The sequence below is a fragment of the Heloderma suspectum genome, chromosome 3 (genome assembly GCF_057233095.1).
Source record: "Heloderma suspectum isolate Gila_16-S chromosome 3, 16-S_ref, whole genome shotgun sequence".
In the NCBI taxonomy this organism is placed as follows: domain Eukaryota; kingdom Metazoa; phylum Chordata; class Lepidosauria; order Squamata; family Helodermatidae; genus Heloderma; species Heloderma suspectum.
In genome coordinates, this window is record NC_139460.1 from 309,089,707 (window position 1) to 309,112,325 (window position 22,619).

The window sequence follows — 22,619 nt, forward strand, 5'->3', positions numbered from 1 at the left end:
CAGGTGAAAGGAAGGAGAATTCGTAGCTGCCTTGTCTCCTGCTGCATTTGGGTGATTAAGGGCACAATCCTATGCAAGTTTAGACAGAGAAAAGGCCTACAACTCCCAGCATGCCCCAGCCAGCAATGCTGCATGGGGCATGCTGGGAGTTGTAGGCCTTTTCTTTGTCTAAACATGCATAGGATTGCGCCCTTAAGGGGGCAACCCTATGCATGTTTAGACAGAAAAAGCACTGCTGGCTGGGGAATGCTGGGAGTTGTAGCACTTTGTTCTGTCTAAACATGCAAAGGATTGCGCCCTTAAAGGTGTATGACCAGTGGTGTAGTGGAGTCAGGGTTCACAGGCTCGTAGTGCCAGGACATTTTGATTGGCAGGGACAGCGATGTCATCTGACATCCCCTTCAGACTTCCCTCTTCCCTCTGAGCTTAGCTGCAATCATCTCAGCTGCATCATCTATGCAGATGGGAGGAAACAGGTTTTCCCAGCAACACTATATTGGTGTCAGCTACTGCTGTTGCAATGCAAAGTATTTGGGGATGGCTTGGTCTTGAATGGGGAATTCACTTTACAGAAGTCCTGCTCCTGGTGGAGATGAAAACTGCTAGACCTGGAGCATCTCTACACCAGCCTAAAATCCCGCATTTAAAACAGGGCTTTCTGCTTCCATTTTAAATGCAGGATCACGACAGCCTCCCTTTACACGCGCTTCCTTCCCCCCTTTCCCCCTCCTTTCCCCCCTTATCTGAGTCTTTGATATGTTTCATTATACAGCTGCTAGATAGCGCTGTGGTCTAGCTCCTCTTATTGTGGGATTTCCTCTTTTCACTGAGGGAACTGAAGCAGAACTCAAGCATGGTAATTTGATAGCTCATTATCTCCAATCTTTTAAAAAATGGAATAAAGTTCATTTAGTGCAGAAGACGCCCTGGAGATTGATGGCGTCATCTGAAAGATCCGCAAACTTCCATGAGTAACCATTCCCAATAGTGGGATAAAATCTCTGAGTGAAGAAGCCCTGGTGTTTTAATATGGATCAACACAGCTGCCTGCATTTTTGGACTCTCCTTGGTGGCGTGGCTATGGAGGCTGTCATGATGAGCATCTGCACTGCAAAGTTTACCACTACACCACTAGTAGGTCGAGTTCAGCTTGGTGGGTCAGGAGTTGTGCAAACCTGGCCTACATGCTGGGAAAGCAGCTATGGTCAAAGCATTCTATGTTCTTATGTGAGTGGCCTGCATGTCAATTCAATTTCTGTAGAAGAGACAACCCGCTTTGCGCCCTCCTGGATTAAAAGGTTGTTCCCTCTAATGGGCATCTTCTCCTGGAAAAGACCCACGGATGTGAATGGGAAGACTCGTGCAGGACCCCACCAATCGGATTGCGCCTAAAATAGGGAATGTTGCAGCGATCCAAATTCCCTACCAGGTTTGAATAAACAAGACCATTTGGCATAAGAACCCAGTCAAGCATCCCATGAACGTTTATTCCTGTCAGAGGAGACTAATGAAGTGCAGAAGCTTGTTGCTAAAGATGAGCTGTACGGAGGGGACACCTCATTAATTTGAAGGCCAGGCTTTGTTGTCCCAGCTGTCAAATCCCTGCTATATAAATGTCCTCTGTTGCCTTCTCTGGTGCAGGATGAGAGCCTCTTTTCCCCCAGTAGGCCTAGCACGGCTGTTCGCTTTGAAGCCGCTTCATTTTCATTTTCTGCCTCCTCGCTGTTCTGAGTTTTTTGGTCTTTAAGAAACTATCTTCTAATTGGTATAAGAAGTCTTCTATTATTCCAACCTGCAGGCAAACATAAAAGGATATGGGCTGTCAAACAATGCAGCATCCACCTGCTTGCAGGTATTCAGTGTTCTTTGTTACATGGATTACTTCCCCTTCAAAATGAAATGGTTGAGTTGGTAAAGATTGGATGATGATGACGACGATGACAATGATGATGCACAAATTCTTTCCCAAAGGCACATTTCATACCCACTGTGTGAATTTGGTATCTCGTGTTCCTATTTCACAGATGGGGAGTAGAGTCTGAGATGTAGTGCCCACTTTGATCAAAATAAGAGGGTAAGCGCAAATGGTAGGAAAACAACAGGATGTATGTGTGACTTTTCTTTGGATGTTATTCTCGGAAAATAAATAGATTGCCTCCACCTTTGAAGAGAGGCTACCTAACTTCTTGCATTCACATGTTTAAAAGGCATCATGTTCAATTAAAGGCACAATCCTACGCGTGTTTAGACAGAAAAAAAGGCCTTCAACTCCCAGCATGCTCCAGCCAGTAGGCCCCAGCTGGGAGTTGGGCCCCAGTTTCTGTCTAAACATGCATAGGATTGTGCCCTGAGCCAGGTTGGGATAGACAGGTCTTACCAACCTTCCCCAACCTGGGTATGTCCAGATGTTTTCAACTACAACTCTCATCAATCCTAGCAGTTGGGGCAGATGGGAGTTACAGTCAAAAACATCAGGACGACCCCAGACTGGGGAAGGCTGCTTAGGCAATGAGAGGTTCTCACCATGGCATATCCTCTGGCCCCTATATTAAGGTAATTTCCTGGACCAAATAACTCCAAGAGAGGCTGGTGTCAGTCAAAAAGATATTCAAGTCAAAAGATTATCCTATCTTACAAATTTAAATAATTTTGAAACCGGTTTAAAGGAATAATGGGTATTGTTGTTCTGAGATGGTGCAAAGAATTACCTGTTAGCGACTTCCGCTTCCATTCTATAAATGTAAACAGGCTGGAAACAGTTATGCTGTCTCAGGTTCCTCCAGTCAATCTTAGGAATTGCAATCATGGCAAATCAACAGTTACAAATCCCTAGTCCCATCCTATCAGAGAACAACCTTCTCAGGCTGTCCTTGGTTGAATGCCAAGACCATTAAATGTACTTAGAAACTGGTTTAGATCTGTAGGGTAGACAGGCCTTTAGACCAGGGATGGGGAACCTTCTGCTCATGGGCCTAAGGTGGCCTACAGAGGATTCCCATCCTGCCCATGGATGATGGGACTCCCTCTGCAGGTCCCACCCCATCTCCAAGCCCTGCACCTGCTTTCTGGAGGCTTATGGGGGATTGTGGAGGGAGTGGGGAGGGGAATCCCCCTGTTATATCAGTTGCTTGTTCAGAGATAACAGTGGGGATTCCCCTGAGCACTGCCTCCCCTCCCAGTTGGGGGGTCGAGTGGGGGAACCCCTGCTGTTATCTCTGAGCACTGATCTCAGATAACAGGGAGATTCCTCTTATTTTGGGGCTGTTCAGACAACATGCTAATCCACACTCAGTGGTTGAGTGTGAGTTGTTGTTGAACCGTGGGTTGTTTGTTGAACCGTGGCTTAGCGTGTTGTCTGAACATCTTCAGGATTGTTTGTTAATGATGTAGCATGGCTTATTTTCTTGAACAAGCCTCCCTGGGAACCCATGGTTTGTTGTTGGGTTGTTCTGGGTGGTTAACAAGCCACACTGCAGACGTTTAGACAACACGCTAACCCACGGTTCAACAAACAATGCATGGTTCAACAACCCACACCCAACCACTGAGTGTGGGTTAGCGTGTTGTCTGAATGGCCCCTTAGTGTGAAGTGCTTTGCCCACGACACATCCCCCCCAATAGGGGAAGGTGTGGAGCAGGTGAAGTCGCCCCTACCAAGGTGTAGCGTGGAAGGGCAGTCATCCACCCAACGCCTTGGCCAAGGAGGCTTCAGTACATGTGGTTTTTCTCTGACGTGCACCAAAGTTGAATTGACATCAAGGGGTGTGACTTTGCCCCTAAGGTCAGGAAGAGGCCCCTGCCCCTTGAGTCATTCAGTCTGTGCGCGTGCACCCGAGGGAGGGGTGATCTGCCCCTCGACCCCTCTGAAGTTCCCCATCCCTGCTTTAGACTCTTGGTTGGTTTGAACTGCGCACATGAGTGCAGTTACTCTTGTGTGGTTTAAAAGGCAGGCTCTTGTCATGATACCTTTCACCAAAGTCATTATGAACATATTTGATTTATTTGTTGACTACATTTAAATGTGGCCCAATACCAATGTTTTCTAGGCAGCGTACAGTACCATAAGGGTGTAAGTCTGTATGAAACGTTGCCATTTGCCCCTCTCCACCCCCCACTTAAAAAAAAATGGAATAGTCTGCTGCATTTGCCAAATCATGCTGTGTGTGGATGCGCTTGTATGTGGATGCACATGTAGTATTCCTTTCCCCCCCTTGGTAAGGCATCTGTTATTTTCCTGATATGGGATCTGTTATTTCCTGATGTGACAATAGTGCCTTCTTTCAGCCTGTGCACACTGCCGTAGGGAATTTATCAAAATGCTGTCTTTAACTGGCATTGAAAAACAGCCACTTTAAAAGGAAGGCACGCCGGAAAAATTAATCTTGAGCAAGTTTTCCTGATAAGAAGAGAATGCTAACAAAAGAGCTGTAGCTTCTGGTGTTTGCAAGCTGAAAGTCAGTGCAGGGAGAAAAATGTGCATTCCATACCACCATGGCAAGAACCATTTTTCTATTAAATCAAAATGAAGTTCTGAATAAATACATTTTCCTGAGAAATATCATTCACCAGAGGGGCTCAGTAAAAGAATAAAGGATGCCAAAAAATAATTCTTGCAGTTGCCATCCATCTTCTTCAAGAACAAACTAATAATTATTTTAATAAGTGGCATATTGAAATGCCTATCTCCCTCTCTTCCCCCCACATATATCATGAACAGCTATAAAACAATTTCAAAGAGTATCTTTATATGTACAGATGAGGACAGCATCCAGGTGTTCTGTATGAAAACTGCGCACATGCGCGCACACACACACACACACACACACACACGCACACACACACACTTACATAGCTGCATATAGCCATCATTCATGTTTATTCATAGGCATCACTATTCTCAGAAATGCAAATGGCCTGATAAAGTGAACACAAGCTAGCTGTGAGTTTGCAATTAATTATACACCAAGCCACCCCATTGCCTCCATTCTGAGATACAGGAACAGAAGATCGGTTCTTACTGGATTGTAAACTGCTCAGTCCCTTTTCCTAAAAAATAAAATTAGATGAATGCATCACTCTGACATCAGTCTGGGGTGTGTGTGTGTAGTCATAACGGACTGGCAGAATATGAATCCATCTCAATACAATGTGCCTATTGTTGCAGCTATCTAAAGATAGGGCTTACACATTTGGGGCTGCTTCTGTGAAAATGCTTTTGATAATGTATACAATAGCAGGTAGCAATGGGGTGCTGTTCTGTTAAACTACTAGCATGGCTTAAGTGGCTCCATTTCACATGGCTAAAATGAAGTCACAAGGAATGTACGGAGCTGCCTCATCCTGAGTCCATGGGTCCATCTAGCCTAGTATTGCGGACACTGGCTGGCAGCAGCTCTCCAGGGTTTCAGGCAGGAGTTTTTCCAGCCCTGCCTGGAGATGCCGGGGATTGAACCTGGGACCTTCTGCATGCAAAGCAGGGGCTCTACCCACTGAGCCACAGTTGTTTGGCAAGGCTTAAACAACTCAATTTTAACAAGATTTCCCCATAGCTCAGGTTATTCCATGTAAATCATATGGTGTTAACAGTCATATGGTACCTAGTGGACAAGTGTCTACTACGTGAAGCCACCTGCTTAGTTAAGATCTTCATCGTGCTGATCCAGACTCCCCTCCTTCATGATAATAGGTTAGGTGGGTGGCAACCAGGAATTGGGCCTTCTCTCATGGTTGTGCCCTCATTATTTCCTTCTCCCTCCCAATCCCTTTTCCTTTTGTGTCATGTCTTTTAGACTGTACGCCTGAGGGCAGGGCCTGTCTTACTATTAAACTTTGTAAGCCCCTCTGGGAGCTCCCCTCTGGGAGCTGGAGAGTGGGGTAAAAATGCAAAATAAAAAAAAATGTCCATTTGGTACCCTCTCTTCTATCTTTCCAAGTGAGAATTAAAACCCTTCTATTCGCCTTGGCCTTCGATGAGCTGGGATGAGAATTCTATTGCTGCTGTCAACTTTTTGGGGTTTTGTATGTTAGTTTGCTGTTTTCATGAGATATCATTGTAGATTCTTTTTTTATTGTTTGTTTGTAAGACACTTTGACAGGGGGATATATACATGCCCTGAAGCCCTACGCACTGAGACATTTGATCTTGTCTGATCTCAGAAACTAAGCAGGGTCAGCCCTGGTTAATACTTGGATGGGAGACCACCTGGGAATCAGGCTTCCTGCATGGAGCAGGGGGTTGGACTCGATGGTCTTGTAGGCCCCTTCCAGCCCTATGATTCTATGTTTTAATTTTTTTAATGGTTTCAGAATAAGAACAGGAGGAATAAAAGTGGAAACCCAGGTAGGATTTACACTGGAGCTGCTTTTGTTTGTGAGGCATTGCAGTGCTGGTATGTTTTGGAAACACAAAATACCTGGGGGCTCATGTTAATGAATACAGCGTAGTATCCACTCTGTTCATAACCTGGTCAAGTGCCACATACCAATGCATATTGTTGTAATTGTGGGAGAAGTAGGAAGAGCTTGAAAGTTCAGGTGTGTTAAATTGTTTGTGTTTATAGTGTGAGCACATGCTAGAAGCCACAGAATAGCGCTGCAATTGTCAGAGAAATGGGGAGGCATGCTGCTGTTTCAGGTTGATTTTTTACTTTTTGAGTCTGCTAACTACATGCGTACCTTGGCAGAAGTGCAGGAATCTAGTTTTAAAAATAAATGGTGCAGTTATTCACAGCAGGGAACCTAGGGCAGTATCCAATGGGGCGCTTATGCCCCTGCCGATTCCTTTCTGCCCTGCCAATTCCCTCCCGCAAGTGATGGGTCCTTGCTGATTTCGTTGAGCAAGCAGGACCCATGAGGAAGCTCTGAAATGAAGAGAAATGCTTGCTTCTGGATCAGGACAGGTCGGCGGAACTCCTTCATGTGAACTCTGCTGACCTGCCCCGTTGTAGAAACCAGTGTTTCTACTTATTTTGGGGTGCTCCCCGGAAGTGCTAAATTGTCGTTGTAGAAGTGGTGGGGGCTGCTTGCCCATTGGAATCAGTGGGGCAGAAGGGAACTGGTGTAGGGGTGTAAGGACCGCATTGGTTACTGCCCCAGGGTAGGTGCATGGTGAAAAATAGCCTCGCCCCAAAATAATGGATTTCCTGCCCACAAATCACATCCAAATCCTTGCAAGAAAAAAGCAAGAACTGGGAGGAAGCGGGGCGGGGGGAGGAGAGGAGAAAGAATTGGGGAGGGAGAGAAGGTGGGGAGGTTATGCTGCCATTTCTAGTTTTGTCTTTTTTTAAAGTCTAGTAACTGCGTAGGTACCTTTGTAGGAATTTATAAGTAAATTGTGTAGATGTTCACAGCTGCAAAGCTGTGTAGATGTGCAATGAAAAATAGCCATACACACAAAATCACAGATTTCCTGCCTGCAAATCCCATCAAAATCCTCATGAGGAAAGAACAGGGAATGGGGGGAGGAGGAGAAAGACTGGGGAGGATGGGAAAGGTGGGGGAAAATGTTGCAAAACAGGTTCTGTAGATTTAAAGACACTCCCACTGGTAAAAGTTATAGTTCTTCTCGATTAGAAGTCACATGACTTTTTAGCGCATGGAAACTGCAAGCACCAAAAAAGTCATCATAAAAGTGGTCAGGGAAAAAAATGGCATAATGAGGCAGAAATAGCAGTGGGACAACGGGTACAGGAATATGTAATGTGCTGCATGCATCAGTGAGATGTTGCAATGCCAGGATGAAATGCTAGTTTAGCTTGGACCCCAGTTCCTGCTGTTCCTATTGTTAAAAATTTAGCTTAGTTCTTAGGAAACCACAAGCCCATACTGCCCCCAGTATTTCTTTTCAGGCAGGCTGCTGCATCCATAGCTGGTCTCAATGGATATGCTAGGCCCAATCCATTGTTTGCATTGGGACTTGGGGTCACTTCTGATGTTCCCTTGAGGGTTGTGGAAACTTCCGCAGCTGTTGTCCACCCTGCCCCCACTCCTCCATTAATGTTGGAAGGGCCAGGTCACGAGGGAGGAGCCCACAATGTGGCTCTCAGGGCTTCTCCACATTAGCAAAACCCCCACAGCATTACTGGGGGCGTTGTCTTCTGGAGTCTTTGTGGATTTAACACTCCCCCCCCTTTCTGCCGGTTTCCTTCCCATATGTTTCATTTATTCCACCAGCAGATGGTGCTGTTTTATTGCGCAATTTCGATTTATTATTACATATTCAGGGTTTTATAAAATGGCAGATTCCAGCTTGAAAACTGCAGGAGAGGCATCAGAAGTTGACGATGCCATGAAAAGGACCCAAAAACGTCTGTGAGCGAACAATCATGAGTGCATGATAAATGCCTCGTGTAGAGACACTCTCCCTCATACCACCATTGCCCCTGCTGCTCTGGGAAGGGTGATACTGGTGTGAATATGGAGCTGTTTCTCCCATATGATTGGAACATCGGACAACCAGAGCTGTGTATGTGTGTGTGTGGGGGACAGATGACGGGACAGACAGTATGCTCCCAAAGACCAAGGAGGGACCAGTAGTCATACATCAGTTCTGTCTGGTTGTGCCCACTGTACATTCCTGTTTGTAGTAAGAAACTGGAGAAATGCCCCCCAGTCCATTCACACCTCAGAATACTCTCAGTGCAAATTCCAGATCCTTACTGTGCTAATTCTGAGATTTTCAAGCTGTTGAGGGACCTGCTTGAGGGAGATCAGCCTTGAACAGAAGATACTGGCAGCTTACTGATGGTATGATTTAGTAATGATGCCTCCTGTTAGAAAGGCAATTAGCAGAGTAAAAACAAAAAGCAGAACAGAAACCACAAGAAACCACATTGTAGGCTATAGAGATCCTAAGGCTAGCTCTGTTCAAAATTCCCATGAACCAACTTGCTGCAACACAGCCCCCTTCCAGGAACTTGCAGCGAGGTTGCAATATTCCCAACACTTACTTGTACATCCCATCTCTTCTGCCTTTCTGCATGCCTGTTTCCTCCCTCTGTCGCAGTGGTTCCTAACGTTGGGTCTCCAGATGTTGTTGAACACAATGTTTTTAATATTTTTAAACTTTTAAATGTTTAATATTGCATTATTTTGATTCTGTTGTTGTATTTGTTTATTTGTTACTTTGTTGTTGTTTGGTTTCATGATCGTTAACTGCCCCAAATGAAGGAATAATGGTGCTCTCTAATCCTAGACACTACTACTTGATAGCATTTTAGAACTGAAGTGCAAATATAGAAGGGGAAGGAAACGCCATCTCACTCTGTAATTTGCAGCATAAAAAGATAGGTTTACATTTCTTCATGGTAAGGCTGGGGCTGGAAGCAAGGCAATGTTGCCTCATCTGCAATTTGCTGACTGAAGCAAGTGCATCATGCTGCTTCATGGTAAGGCTGTTTCTGCCTAGCGTGTAATGTGTGAAGCATCTCTCACCATTATGTTGTTGCCTCATGACTTGACTTGCTCAACTTGATAACAGGAAAGCAGTAGGATTATAAAACAACTCCATTCCTTGGGTCACACAAAGCTAGAATAGAGCACCTGGGTTGTGTTATCCCATTGTCAGTGGTATACATCAAGTTATGGCCGTAGTATTTTCTATTTCTATCTCATCTGTCAAAATGAGACTTTGGAATAACTGCCCTCCATTGTGGTGTGTGAAGGGTGGAACTATGAGAGGCATAACTGATTTTTTATGTCACCACCACATATGATGAAGTTCCTGTCGTAGCACTGAAGCCAATCAAGCTGTGTAATTAAACTACATGTAACCAGCCTGTGCAAGCATCAAAATATCACATGCACAGAATGGGGAGAAACACGCACGTGCACACACACGCACACCCCTGCACAAAACTCATTCTTTTGACAAGACATTAGGTGAAAACATTCTACAACAATATCTGTTAGGCAGTTATAGTGCTCATTGGTGGCTTTCTCCCTGCACATTGGATTTAAAAAAGCGAACTTGGGCAGTGGGGTGGGGCAGGAGAGACGGTCCACCCTTTCCCTCTGTTTGCCTTTTTAAAGGTGCCGGTTTATTTGCCTTTGAAAAGAAGAAGAGCTGTGATGGTGCATCTCCTTGGGAAATGCCAGCACTTTTTGCTTTGTGGAAAATGTTTAAAGTGTATGACCTGGATGTCAGGTAGAAGACCTGCAGTTGGCAAGTGGCAATGGAGGGGATATTAAAGAACAGGTCTTCATTGAAGCTGCCAACACTGCTGCCACAGGGATTGGGCTGTTTCCAGTGAAAGTGTTTCTGACTGAAAACTAGAAAGGACTGCTCAGAGAAGAGCAGATTTAGCCTTTTAGTGACCAAGTTCTGTACTGTGCCCTGTCATGCTTTGAGGTGCGCTTGACAAATGCATGGGACAGGGCCTTCTTGATGATGGCACTTAGGCTCCCTCCTTCAAGATGCTCATTTAGCCCCTTCCCTCCCAGTCCTCCCCCTTCATGGATCACTGCCTTGTTGTGGCGAAGGGGCTTGCGTAACTCAGTGAAGCCATGAGCTATGCCGTGCAGGGCCACCCAAGACAGACAGGTCATGGCAGAGAGTTCTGACAAAATGTGGTCCACTGGAGAAGGAAATGGCAACCCACTCCAGTATTCTGGCCAAGAAAACCCCATGGAACGTATCACAAGGCTAAAAGGTATGACGCTGGAAGATGAGCCCCTCAGGTCGGAAGGTGTCCAATATACTACTGGGGAAGAGCAGAGGGTATTTCCAAGTAGCGCCAGAAAGAGTGAAGCGGCTGGGCCAAAGCCGAAAGGACACTCAGCTGTGGATGTGTCTGGCGGTGAAAAGAAAATCCGATGCTGTAAAGAACAATATTATTTAGGAACCTGGAATGTCAGATCAATGAATCAAGGTAAGCTGGAGGTGGTCAAACATGAGATGGCAAGATTGAACATCGACATCTTGGGAATCAGTGAACTAAAATGGACAGGCATGGGCGAATTTAATTCAGGTGACCATCATATCTACTACTGTGGGCAAGAATCCCTTAGAAGAAATGGAGTAGCACTCATAGTCAACAAAAGGGTGGGAAAAGCAGTACTGGGGTACAATCTTAAAAACGATAGAATGATCTCAGTAAGAATCCAAGGCAAACCATTCAACATCACAGTAATTCAAGTCTATGCCCCAACCACTGATGCCGAAGAAGCTGAGGTTGATCGGTTCTATGAAGACCTACAATACCTTCTAGAACTAACACCAAAAAAAGATGTCCTCTTCATCATAGGGGATTGGAATGCTAAAGTAGGAAGTCAAGAAATCACTGGGATAACAGGCAGGCATGGCCTTGGTGTACAAAATGAAGCAGGACAAAAGCTAATAGAGTTTTGCCAAGAGAACACGCTGATCATAGCAAACACTCTTTTCCAACAGCACAAGAGACGACTCTACACATGGACATCACCAGATGGTCAATATCGAAATCAGATTGATTATGTCCTTTGCAGCCAAAGATGGAGAAGCTCTATACAGTCAGTCAAAACAAGACCTGGAGCTGACTGTGGCTCAGATCATGAGCTTCTTGTTGCAAAATTTTGGCTTAAATTGAAGAACGTAGGGAAAACCACTAAACCATTCAGGTATGACCTAAATCATATTCCTTATGAATATACAGTGGAGGTGAGGAATAGATTTCAGGGATTAGACCTGATAGACAGAGTGCCTGAGGAACTATGGACGGAGGTCCGTAACATTGTTCAGGAGGCAGCAACAAAATCCATCCCAAAGAAAAAGAAATGCAAGAAAGCCAAGTGGCTGTCTGATGAGGCTTTACAAGTAGCTGAGGAAAGAAGGGAAGCGGAAAGCAAGGGCGAAAGGGGAAGATATATCCAACTGAATGCAGAGTTCCAGAGAATAGCAAGGAGAGACAAGAAGGCCTTCTTAAATGAACAATGCAAAGAAATGGAGGAAAACAACAGAATGGGAAAGACTAGAGATCTCTTCAAGAAAATTGGAGATCTCAAGGGAACGTTTTGTGCAAAGACGGGCATGATCAAGGACAAAGAAGGCAGGGACCTAACAGATGCAGATGAGATTAAGAAGAGGTGGAAAGAATACACAGAAGAACTATACAGGAAAGATCTGAATGTCCCTGATAGCCATGATAGTGCGGTCACTGAACTTGAGCCGGACATCCTGGAGAGTGAAGTCAAGTGGGCCTTAGGAAGCATTACTAACAACAAAGCTAGTGGAGATGACAGTATTCCAGCTGAGCTATTTAAAATCCTAAAAGATGATGCTGTGAAAGTGCTGCATTCAATATGCCAACAAATTTGGAACACTCAACAGTGGCCGCAAGACTGGAAAAGGTCAGTTTACATTCCAATTCCAAAGAAGGGCAACGCCAAAGAGTGTTCAAACTACCGCACAATTGCGCTCATTTCGCATGCCAGCAAGGTGATGCTCAAAATCCTACAAGCTAGGCTTCAGCAGTATGCGAACCGAGAACTACCGGAAGTACAAGCTGGGTTTCGAAGAGGCAGAGGAACTAGAGATCAAATCACCAACATTCGCTGCATCATGGAGAAAGCAAGAGAATTCCAGAAAAACGTCTATTTCTGCTTCATTGACTACGCTAAAGCTTTTGATTGTGTGGATCACAACAAACTGTGGCAAATTCTTAAAGTGATGGGAGTACCAGACCACCTTACCTGTCTCCTGAGAAACCTGTACGAGGGTCAAGAAGCAACAGTAAGAACCAGATATGGAACAACTGAGTGGTTCAAAATTGGGAAAGGAGTACGACAAGGCTGCATATTGTCACCCTGCTTATTTAACTTAATGCAGAGTACATCATGAGAAACGCCGGGTTGGATGAATCACAGGTCGGAATTAAGATTGCTGGGAGAATTATCAATAACCTCCGATATGCAGACGATACCACCCTAATGGCAGAAAGCGAAGAGGATCTAAAGAGCCTCTTGTTGAGGGTGAAAGAGGAGAGTGCAAAAGCTGGTTTGAAACTCAACATTAAAAAAACGAAGATCATGGCATCTGGCCCTATCACTTCCTGGCATATAGAAGGGGAAGAAATGGAAGCAGTGACAGATTTTACTTTCTTGGGCTCCAAGATCACCGCAGACAGTGACTGTAGCCATGAAATTAAAAGACGCTTGCTCCTTGGGAGGAAAGCTATGGCAAACCTAGACAGCATAGTAAGAAGCAGAGATATCACCTTGCCGACAAAGGTCCGTCTAATCAAAGCTATGGTTTTCCCAGTAGTAATGTATGGCTGTGAGAGCTGGACTATAAGGAAGGCTGAGCGCCGAAGAATTGATGCTTTCGAACTGTGGTGCTGGAGAAGACTCTTACGAGTCCCCTGGACTGCAAGGAGGTCAAATCAGTCCATCCTAAAGGAAATCAACCCTGAGTGCTCATTGGAAGGACAGATACTGAAGCTGAAGCTCCAATATTTTGGCCACCTAATGCAAAGAGAAAAGTCACTGGAAAAGACCCTGATGCTGGGAAAGACTGAAGGCAAAAGGAGAAGGGGATGGCAGAGGATGAGATGGCTAGATAGCATCACCGGTGCAATGAATATGAACTTGAGCATGCTGCGGGAGAGAGCGCAGGACAGGGAGGCCTGGCATGCTATGGTCCATGGGGTCACGAAGAGTCGGACACGACTGAATGACTGAACAACAACAACAACTCCCAGTCCTCAGAAAGAGCATTAAAACTGTGTTTTCATTGCTGCTGCTTCTGTTTTGATGGGCTTGCTTTTGTTGCTTTGCTTTTTGTTGCTGTTCGAGGCTGTTTTTCTCTTTCCCCAAGTTAGTTGTTCCTTTTAAATCTCATTTTACTGTTACTTTTTCAAATAGTGTTTGTGAGCCATTTCAGGTGCCCTCATATGGGCCCCCAAAGCAGCCTATAAATATTTAAATAATGAAAGTGACCACTCTCCATGCCGCATCCAAGTTGCTATGTGAGATTTCTAGGCACACAGGAAGCTGCCTTATGCCAGAGGATGCTTCCAGTCCGAGAGTTCCTAGTGCTCCCAAACAAAAAGCCTTATGCAGCTATTCTGCCTTTTCCTCTTCACTGATTTTTTTCTGGAAAGAAAAAGGATGGAAGAAGCAGTGGGAGAAAATGGGATGGCTACAAATGGAAGACATTGTCTGGATGCCCCCAGTAAAATTCTGTGAACAAGGAAGTGAAGTTGCACAATAAAGCCTTGTCTGGAAGCACCTTGTGTCAGGCTATTTGCCCATCTAATTAAGTGTTCTTCATTGCAAGGCCCGAGGGCTATTGGCAACTCCCAGTCTTCTCAAATGCGACTTTCCACTTCTTTCTCTCATTTATTCACTCATTAGGCCGGTTTGCATGATTGCTGCAGCCAAAGGTGGGTTGCGGCATGCGCGGGTGACCATTTTGAATATTCAAGCTGCGGTGGGCAGTTGCTGTGGTTTATAGTGTCATGCAAACATGGCAAGGGTGGTTAATGTGAGGGTTAAATAATAAATAAATAACCCTCCCATAAGTCATGGGCTGATGTAAGGTTATGCGAGGGTTGTTTAACCCTGTTGTAGGGTTATGTGAGGGCTGTTTAACCCTGGCATAAGTCACCCTCACTGAGTTTGCACGACATGATAAACCACAGTGACCACTCGCTACAGCTTGAATATTCAAAAGGGCGGGTGGCACATGCTGCAGTGATCGTGCGAAACCAGATACTCTTTTTGCAGTCGCTGTTCACTCTCAGCAAGGGCTCAATAGCTTTGGCTTGTTGTTTGCTTTAGTGCTAGGTTGGCTGCTGTGATCTGGCCTACTGGTGGAGACACTGGGGTTGTGGAGTCAGGACACCTTCTTTTCCTCAGCTATATTGTAATGGAGACTCCTCTAATCGTAGACACAGTGCCTAAGGAACAGCTGGAAGGACGGTAACTTAGTATGCATACTGTTCCAGTTTCAATCCCCAGCGTCTCCAGGTAGGGCTGGAAAAACTCCTGCCTGAAACCCTGGAGAGCTGCTGCCAGTCAGTGCTGACAATACTGGACTAGATGGACAAGTGGTGTGACACAGTATAAAGGCAGCTTCCTATTTATTTAAAATATATCACAGTTGAGGCCTAGAGCCTCTCACTACAGTCAGTCAGCCATCTTACAACAACATACACCTAACAGAACCAGAATTGTTCCTCCGAGACTGCCTCTGCGAGGCTGATGCCCCTCCTGCGGTGATGAACTCTTCATTCACAACAGCCTGATTTCATGCACTTTAACACAAGCTGCAAAGTGGGGGGAGGGGGCGGGGAACTCAGGAACAATCAGCCAACTCACTGTGGCGGAAAGGAGCCCAAGAGGCAAAGAGTAACGTGACTGGCTCGCTGCAGTGGGCAAGCACTGGAGGTAGAGGGAAACTGAATGCATGGGCGAGATGGACCTGTACTGGAGCATTTTGCAGCACTGAATAAGCAAAGCACTCTTCGTGATGACAAAAGGATCCATCCCAACCCTGAATGAGCCTGTCGGAATTTGTCTGCCTGGAGACTTGGTGAATGACTGATGAGGCCTTGCTTGGACGAGGCAGAGACAGATGGGGAAGACGGACCCCAAAGTGCCTCCAGTCGAGTGTCCTGCACAGTGTTGCCACTTGACTGCGGGGGGGGGGGAGCCCCCCCCCCGACTCAGGAAGGCCCCAAGTGGCCTCAGCGGTGGTGCCTAGAGCCAAAGTGGCTCCTGCTTGGAAAACAGTGAAGGCCACTGATCTAGGCAGCATTGTGTCCCCTGACCAGTAGTGGCTTTTACAGAGATGGATGTTTACATCACCTGCTGCCAGGGACTGAACCTGGGATCTGCACGCCAAGGAAGTGCTCCACCACTGAGGTGAAGTTCTTTCCCTAACGATCATCTCCTGAAGTTCTAAAGCAGCTTTCTCTGACCTGGTGCTCTCCAGATATTTCGGACTTCCAACTCCCATTAGGGCCAGCAAGCATAGCCAATGGTCAGGAATACTGGTAACTGCAGTCCAAAACATCCGGCGGGCACCAGGTTGGGGAAAGCTGTTCTAAAGATCCATTTCCAGGGATGGCTCTATCATGAAGCAGAGAGAGGCAGTGGCCTCAGTTTGCAGATTATGAGTACCGTCCAAGCACGGCAAATGCCTGTCTCTTGGATCGTCTTACCTCTTCTTCTTTTATTATGTCATTTACTGTTGTTTTTGTTTTTACATGGTGGTATGTTGCTTTGGCAACGAGCAGAATATACATTTTAGTATAAATACATGGAAATACATTTATTATTAAATTGTGAGGAGGTTATTTGGATAACCCTTCACCATCAGTCTCCTCTCGGAGATTCCAGCCTGGGCTGGTGCTATAGATTAAAAAAAAGAAAAAGAAAACGACAGAGGAGAAATTACACGGATTAACATCAAGTGTACCTTGAGCCTTGGAGTGGTGTGAGAAGCTGAAGAAAGTGGTTGGGGGCAGCGTAAGGAAAGAGATGGGGTGATGTAGTGGTTCCCCAAGCTGGTGCCATCCGGATGTGTTCGACTACAACTCCCATCATTCCCTGAAAATGTTGGGAGATGCTGTCTAACACATCTGCAGGATGCCAGGCTGGAGAAGACTGAGTTAGGGTGCAATCCTATGTATGTTTAGATAGAAACAAGTCCTACAATTCCCAGCATGCCCCAGCCAGCATGGCTGGCTGGGGCATGCTGGGAGTTGTAAGAGTTTGTTTCTGTCTAAACTTGTATAGGATCGCACCCTTAGAGTGTTAGACTAGGACCAGGTAGATCCAGGTTCAAATCCCCACTTAGCCATGAAGCTCATGACACTAACTCTCAGCCTACCCTACCATACAGGGTTGCTGTTGTGAGAACAACCCTGTTGTAGTGGAGGAGGAAGAGCCATAAATGTGATAAATAAGAAGGGAGGAAACTTTAAAAGTAAGATACCCCTGGTTTTCTTTCATTGTTTGTACAGTCTCCTGTATGGCTTGAATACACTGCTTGCTTAAATGGCCAGGCCTCGGTGACCAAAGGAGTAACTTCAGCTCACAGGTTGGCAGCTAAAGTCAAATGCCTCACTTAGCTTTCTGTCAACCCAAAGAAACAGATGGTTCCTTCTGGAAGAGGCCCCAGGTAATTTTTGGCAAGTGAGGCCTACCTTCTGTGGCGAAGGCGTCCCCTTCCCACAAAACATCTGCTGGGTGCCAGGTTCTAAGTGCTGTGGCAGCTTCAACGAGACATAAAAACTGAGGTTTTTTATGGCATGAAATATGTAAACAGATAATAGGCTCGGTACAGTTTATTCCTTGTGCTATTTAATTTGATATTAAATCCAATTCGTTTTACGTGGTCTATAAATTTTCCTTGGTGCTTTAGATTTTAGCACTGACAGCTCATAACTGCACTGCAGACATTGTCAGTTTTAGAAGCCAGAGGTTGATCTTGGGGGCTCGTGGGAAGCACTCGATGCCAGGAATGGGAGAGGGAAGCAGTTTGTGGCATAAATAAATTGTTCAGACATTACAAACCTGCCACAAAGATCAGTAGGGAAATTCTAAAGGTCGAAACAGCCATCCTCAGAATTACATCGCAATGGCTCTGCTGTTTTAAACTATTCTAACTGCACCGATGCATGGAAAGCATGAAGTTAGTTTACATTTGTTGCATGCTTATAAGATTTGCTTGGCTGTCATAAGGACAAGAAACTTAGGAAGGTATCGTGAATTCCTTTCATTTTTAAAGCTGAGAGCAGAAAGTAGTCCTCAGGTTATTCTGACTTTGCCATTGAATAGGAGGCTGAGGCAACTTAAAAGTAAGTAAGTCCTCATAAGAGTAAATGAGATACTCACTGATCAGTAGATTCCACAGATGCTAAACTGAAGAACAAAATCAATTATGTATACTGAAAAAAAAGGTCAAATAATCTGTAACTGCCTGCTTTTAAACAGGCATTAAAGCCTATTTTATTTTAGTGGACAATTTTTAATTAGAGCCCCCAAATGATGTGTTTTCAATTGCTGTTCCTGGTGTGTTTTATTGTGCCTTTTAATTGCTACTATGGATTTCTTGCTGTTATTTTTAGAATTGTAATTTAGCTTGATTTTGTTATTATATTTTATATGTAATTATATTTTTTATTCTGTATGCTGTGTTGGCACTAAAAAGTGGAATATAAAATGAATAAACAAACAAACAAAATTTGCTGCTAGAAAACTTCATTCATTTGTGCTTTACAGCTGTTATCTTGTTTGCACAAATGCATTGTCCTTCCGTTTCTCTCTTCTTCCTCCATTGTAAGTATTGTTAGTTACATCCCGTTTGGACTACTGTAACATGCTCTATATGGGGCTGCCTTTGAAAACCGTACAGAAACTTCAGCTGGTCCAGCAAGCTGTGTCCAGACCATTGATGGGGCTGGTTACAAGAGAATGCAACTCCCTTGTTACAAATTTTTCACTGGGTACTGGGTTGTTTCTGGGTGGAATTCAAAGTGCTGGTTATGATCTGTAAAGCCCTATATGTCTTGACCAGGTCACCTGAAAGACTGCCATCTCCCATATGAGTGTGCCCAGTTCCTAAGATCTGGAGAGGCCCTTCTTTAGAGATTGCCACCTTCAGAGGTACATTTGGTGGCAACCTGAGAGAGGGCCTTTTTGGTGGCCGCTCCCAGGCTGTGGAACTCCCTCCTGTGGGAGGCTAAGTTCACTCCCTCTCTGATGTCCTTCTGCTGGCAGGCAAAAACTGCTTTATTTAAAAAGGCCTTTAACCTGTAAGTGGGTCTGGGGGTTGGGTGCCATTTTAAATATTTTTTGTTATTATGTTTTTATTGCATTTTAATGTATTGTTTTAATCATTTTTAATTTGTTCTGTAAGCTGCCTTCAGTGCCATTTTTTGGGAGAAAGGTGGGATACAATTTAAATAACTAACTAACTAACTAACCAACCAACCCTCGCTTAGAAAAAAGAATCAAGGCCAAACTACATGTGAAGCAAATCATATGTGATTAGATCTCTCAATTTCTTTTTTTTTGATGTCTTTTAAAAAAATCGGCCGAGGGCTGCCATGGGAAGGGCGTGTGTGTGTTTTACTCTTTCCTGGCTGGCTGTACATAACTACTGGTTCAGGCTTGGTTCCTTAATGTGGACATTTTGTCTGTGCAAATATTTGCTGTACAGACTTCCCCTGCCTTGCTCCCCTCTTCTCTGCCTGCTCTGGATCTTGATGACCAGCCTGCTTTAGACCCTGTCATTTGCCTCTGGCCCTGCAGAATCTGCCTGCAGTCTTGTCTTTGACCAGATTGCTTGCCTCTGACCCCACCAGACTCTGAAACAAGGCAGGGAGAAAGGAGTTGATTGGAAGGGAAGGTCTGCTCATCAGCTTCTTCTCCAACTATGGGGCAACTGTTTTCTCAGCTGTGGGGCATCTATTGCAAATGAGGAATTGGGAAGCAATGGAAAGGCTGGTAAACTGGGAAGCTAGGGTTGGAAAATCCATTGATCATTTTCCCCGGACAGTGGGATTGTGGGAGAGAGTTAAAATGGTAGTCATTTTTTGTCTGAGAGATTTCCTGGCTCTGATATCAGGCTGCTTAGATGAGCAGAACACCCTGTGAGTGATGAAAGGGACTAAAAGTAATGCTTAAACTGGCCCTCAGCATCAGGTCTTGATTTTTTGGGTTACTTGCTCAAAAGGAATCTGTTCATTGTCTGATTGCCAATGCACATGCTTCATCGAAGCACTGGGGTTAAAGGGTATTTATATTCAATTTTATATTTCCCCCCCTTTTCTGTTTTTAATCTTCATTACATGAGAGATGGAGCACTTGTATCTTCCTGCTTTCTGTGCAACACCAAAGGAACCTTAAAGCACTTTTCATCCTTGTGCATCGGGAAAGATGAAAGGTATAATTCACTCTGTAAATGGCTGGATGGCTGACAAGTCAATTATTCGGCATTATATGTTAATTCTAAATTGACTACAGAAAAGGAGATGGCCTATGGTTCATTTAGCCACAGAGGAGAAGAGAAGTGCACATTTAACAAATATGCTATTACGTCTGCGATAATGTGAGGAAATTACAAACAGTTAAATATTTTCTCTGCAATTTATTAAATGCTGTCGGGTGGCAACGAAGTCTCTTTTCGCAAGGTAACTGGATCAAGCTGAGGACAGTGAACTGTGGAATTACTCCTCAATCAACAAGACGGATTTAAAAAAAAATTTTAGAGGGGATTTTTTTATCCAGAAGAATTTTTGTACTATTCTCCCCCGTTCCTCCCCCAAGACATATTAGATGGAAAGGGCTTCTACCTCTGCTGGGAGATAAGAAAAAAACACACAGTCTTTGTGTGAAATGAATAAAGATCGCTCTCAGGTCAAGAATGGTCCTATCTCAAAAGAAGCATCTTGTCAAGGGTATAGACTGTTGGCTGGTAGATAAAAGAGGGAAAGCAGATAGAAGGGACAGTTGGCTGACTCTGTCAGTCAAAAGAGGAAAAAAAAAGGATTCAAGGCAGAGCCACACACTCCAGACTCAAAATGATCTCTCATTCCCTCTTCCCAGGAGAATGCGGGAACTGTAGTTCTGTGACAGGGGGAAGAGTAGAAACCTTGTACAGAATTTTCAATACTTCCTTAAACTATAATTCCCAGCATCCTTTAGGGGAAAACCATGATAGATAAAGTGGGATAAAAGTGAATTAAGTTTGTAATGTAGAGAGGACTTAATATAGAAACTGCTGAAGGAATGTTCTGTGTTCTCTTTTGGCAGCATCAAATCTAGGAGTATCTCTACACCAGCCTAAACTTGTGCATTTAAAGTGAGGCTTTCTGCTCCCGTTTTAAATGCAGGTTCACAACTCCCTTTTTCACACGCTTCTTCCCCCCCCCCGCTCCTCTCCTCCTCCTTCTCTCTGTATCTGAGTCTTCCGTGATCTTTCATTGATCTCACTCCTCTTCTTGCCGCTTTCCCTCTTTTCACAGAGGGAACTCAAGTGGAACTCAAGCGGGGTAATTTGATAGCTCACTATCTGCGATCAATTTAAAAACGGAACAAAGGGCATTTCATGCAGGAGACGCCTTGGAGGTTCACGGCGTCATGTAAAGAGCCTGCAGACTTCTATGAAGTCAGTCGCAGGATAAAAGCTCTGTGTGAAGAAAGCCTAGGATGGCCATGTGTCCCCTTTTACATAGCATAGTCCTCTGTTTGAAGGGCTGTCCAGTCCAATTTCAGTTTAAAGATAAAGGACAGAATCCAATGCTGCCGAGCCACTAGCGGAGCTGGTCACTGATTCTGGCCCATGTGCAGCCAGCCTTGCCACTTCCAATCCGCAAGCGGCCCCTACTGGTTGCAGAACCATGATTTAGCACTCTGGGAGGCAAGCCCCGACATGAGCAGAATGCTCCTCCTGGAAGGGGGCAGGTTGGTCAGCGTTTCTGCTTGTTTTGGGGCTTTTCTCCCAGAGTGGTAAATCGCGGTTCTGCAAGTGCTAGGGACTGCTTGCGGACCAGAAGTGGCGAGGCTGGCTGTGTGCAGACCAGAATCAGCAGCCAGTTCTGCTAGCGGCTGGGCAACATGGGATTCTGCCCAAGAGCCATAAGAATTGTTGCCCACCATCAATTAGCACCTGTGCAGCAGACGGAAGAGGCAGGCACACAGTTCATCTGTGAGATGGACTGTATTTCTGTAATAATAATAATGCCTAAATTTACATCTATGCGTATAAATTAGCACATGCAAATTTCCCTCTTGCTCTTTGCTTTCTGGTATTTCATTGCTCCCCGCCCCCCCCCCCCAGTCTGTGGGTAATGCTCTCCCCACCCCCTAAAATAAGTTTCAAGTAGATGTGACATTAAATGTTGTCTTTGTATCTGGTGTGCAGGTTTTTAAAAGTGCAAATAGTATCAGCTGGGAAGGGGCAATTTTGGGGATCAGAGAAGGTGTGGAGGGGGAATTTGACCCTTTCCTCCCCTGCTACGGTCCTGAGGAAAATCCCTCCCCTGAAGCTGGTATTTGCTTTGGAAGGAAATCCTCCATTGGCACCAGTGAAAAAGCCTCCTGGACTTGCTCCTCCTCATTACCATTGCAACCTGCTCGTTCACCTGCCTGCCTCTCGCCCAGAGGGGTGGTGAGAAGGAGAAGCAGTAGATGCCTCTGCCCGCTTGCTCCCTGGCTCTCTGTCTGTCACGCAAGCACGGGGTAGCGAGGAGAAGGAGCAGGAGCAAGAGCAGCTGGTGCGAATGGTGGTGGGAAGGGAGATTCACTGGGGGAACGGGGGCGCTATTGAGAGTGTCTAGCCCAGGACACCCTCAAAAACTTGGAAGCGGCACTGGTTCAGGAGCAGCCCGTGACTGGCTAGGCAACATGCTGTGCCAAGCTGTTGCTGGCAAACTAAAGAGTAGGCCAATCCTTAAGGAGCGTGCACCACTGATGGTAAGTGGAATGTGCCAGTAGATCTCCAGGAAGCTTTAGCTTCACAACGGCATGTTTGAGATTATCTGTGGACAGCCCAAATAAACAACCCAAATTAATTAAGGAAGGTTCCATAGCAGTCCCCCCCAAACCTGGGACCCTCCAGATGTGTTGGATAACAACTCCCATCATCCTTAGCCAGAATGGGTGGTCATGTTGGCTAGAGGTGATAGGAGTTG

The 22,619-nt window shown here is 45.2% G+C and overlaps 1 protein-coding gene across 1 annotated transcript in view; it reads right to left on the bottom strand.

Annotated features, from left to right (window-relative positions):
• Positions 1-1,461: 1,461 nt before the first annotated feature.
• Positions 1,462-22,619, bottom strand: part of SPATA16 (spermatogenesis associated 16) — a 236,106-nt gene continuing 214,948 nt past the window's right edge. Inside the window, exon 10 of the mRNA XM_084842071.1 lies at positions 1,462-1,792. Coding sequence (XP_084698197.1) covers positions 1,670-1,792 — 123 coding nt within the window. The 3' untranslated portion in view covers positions 1,462-1,669. The remainder of the gene's footprint in view (positions 1,793-22,619) is intronic.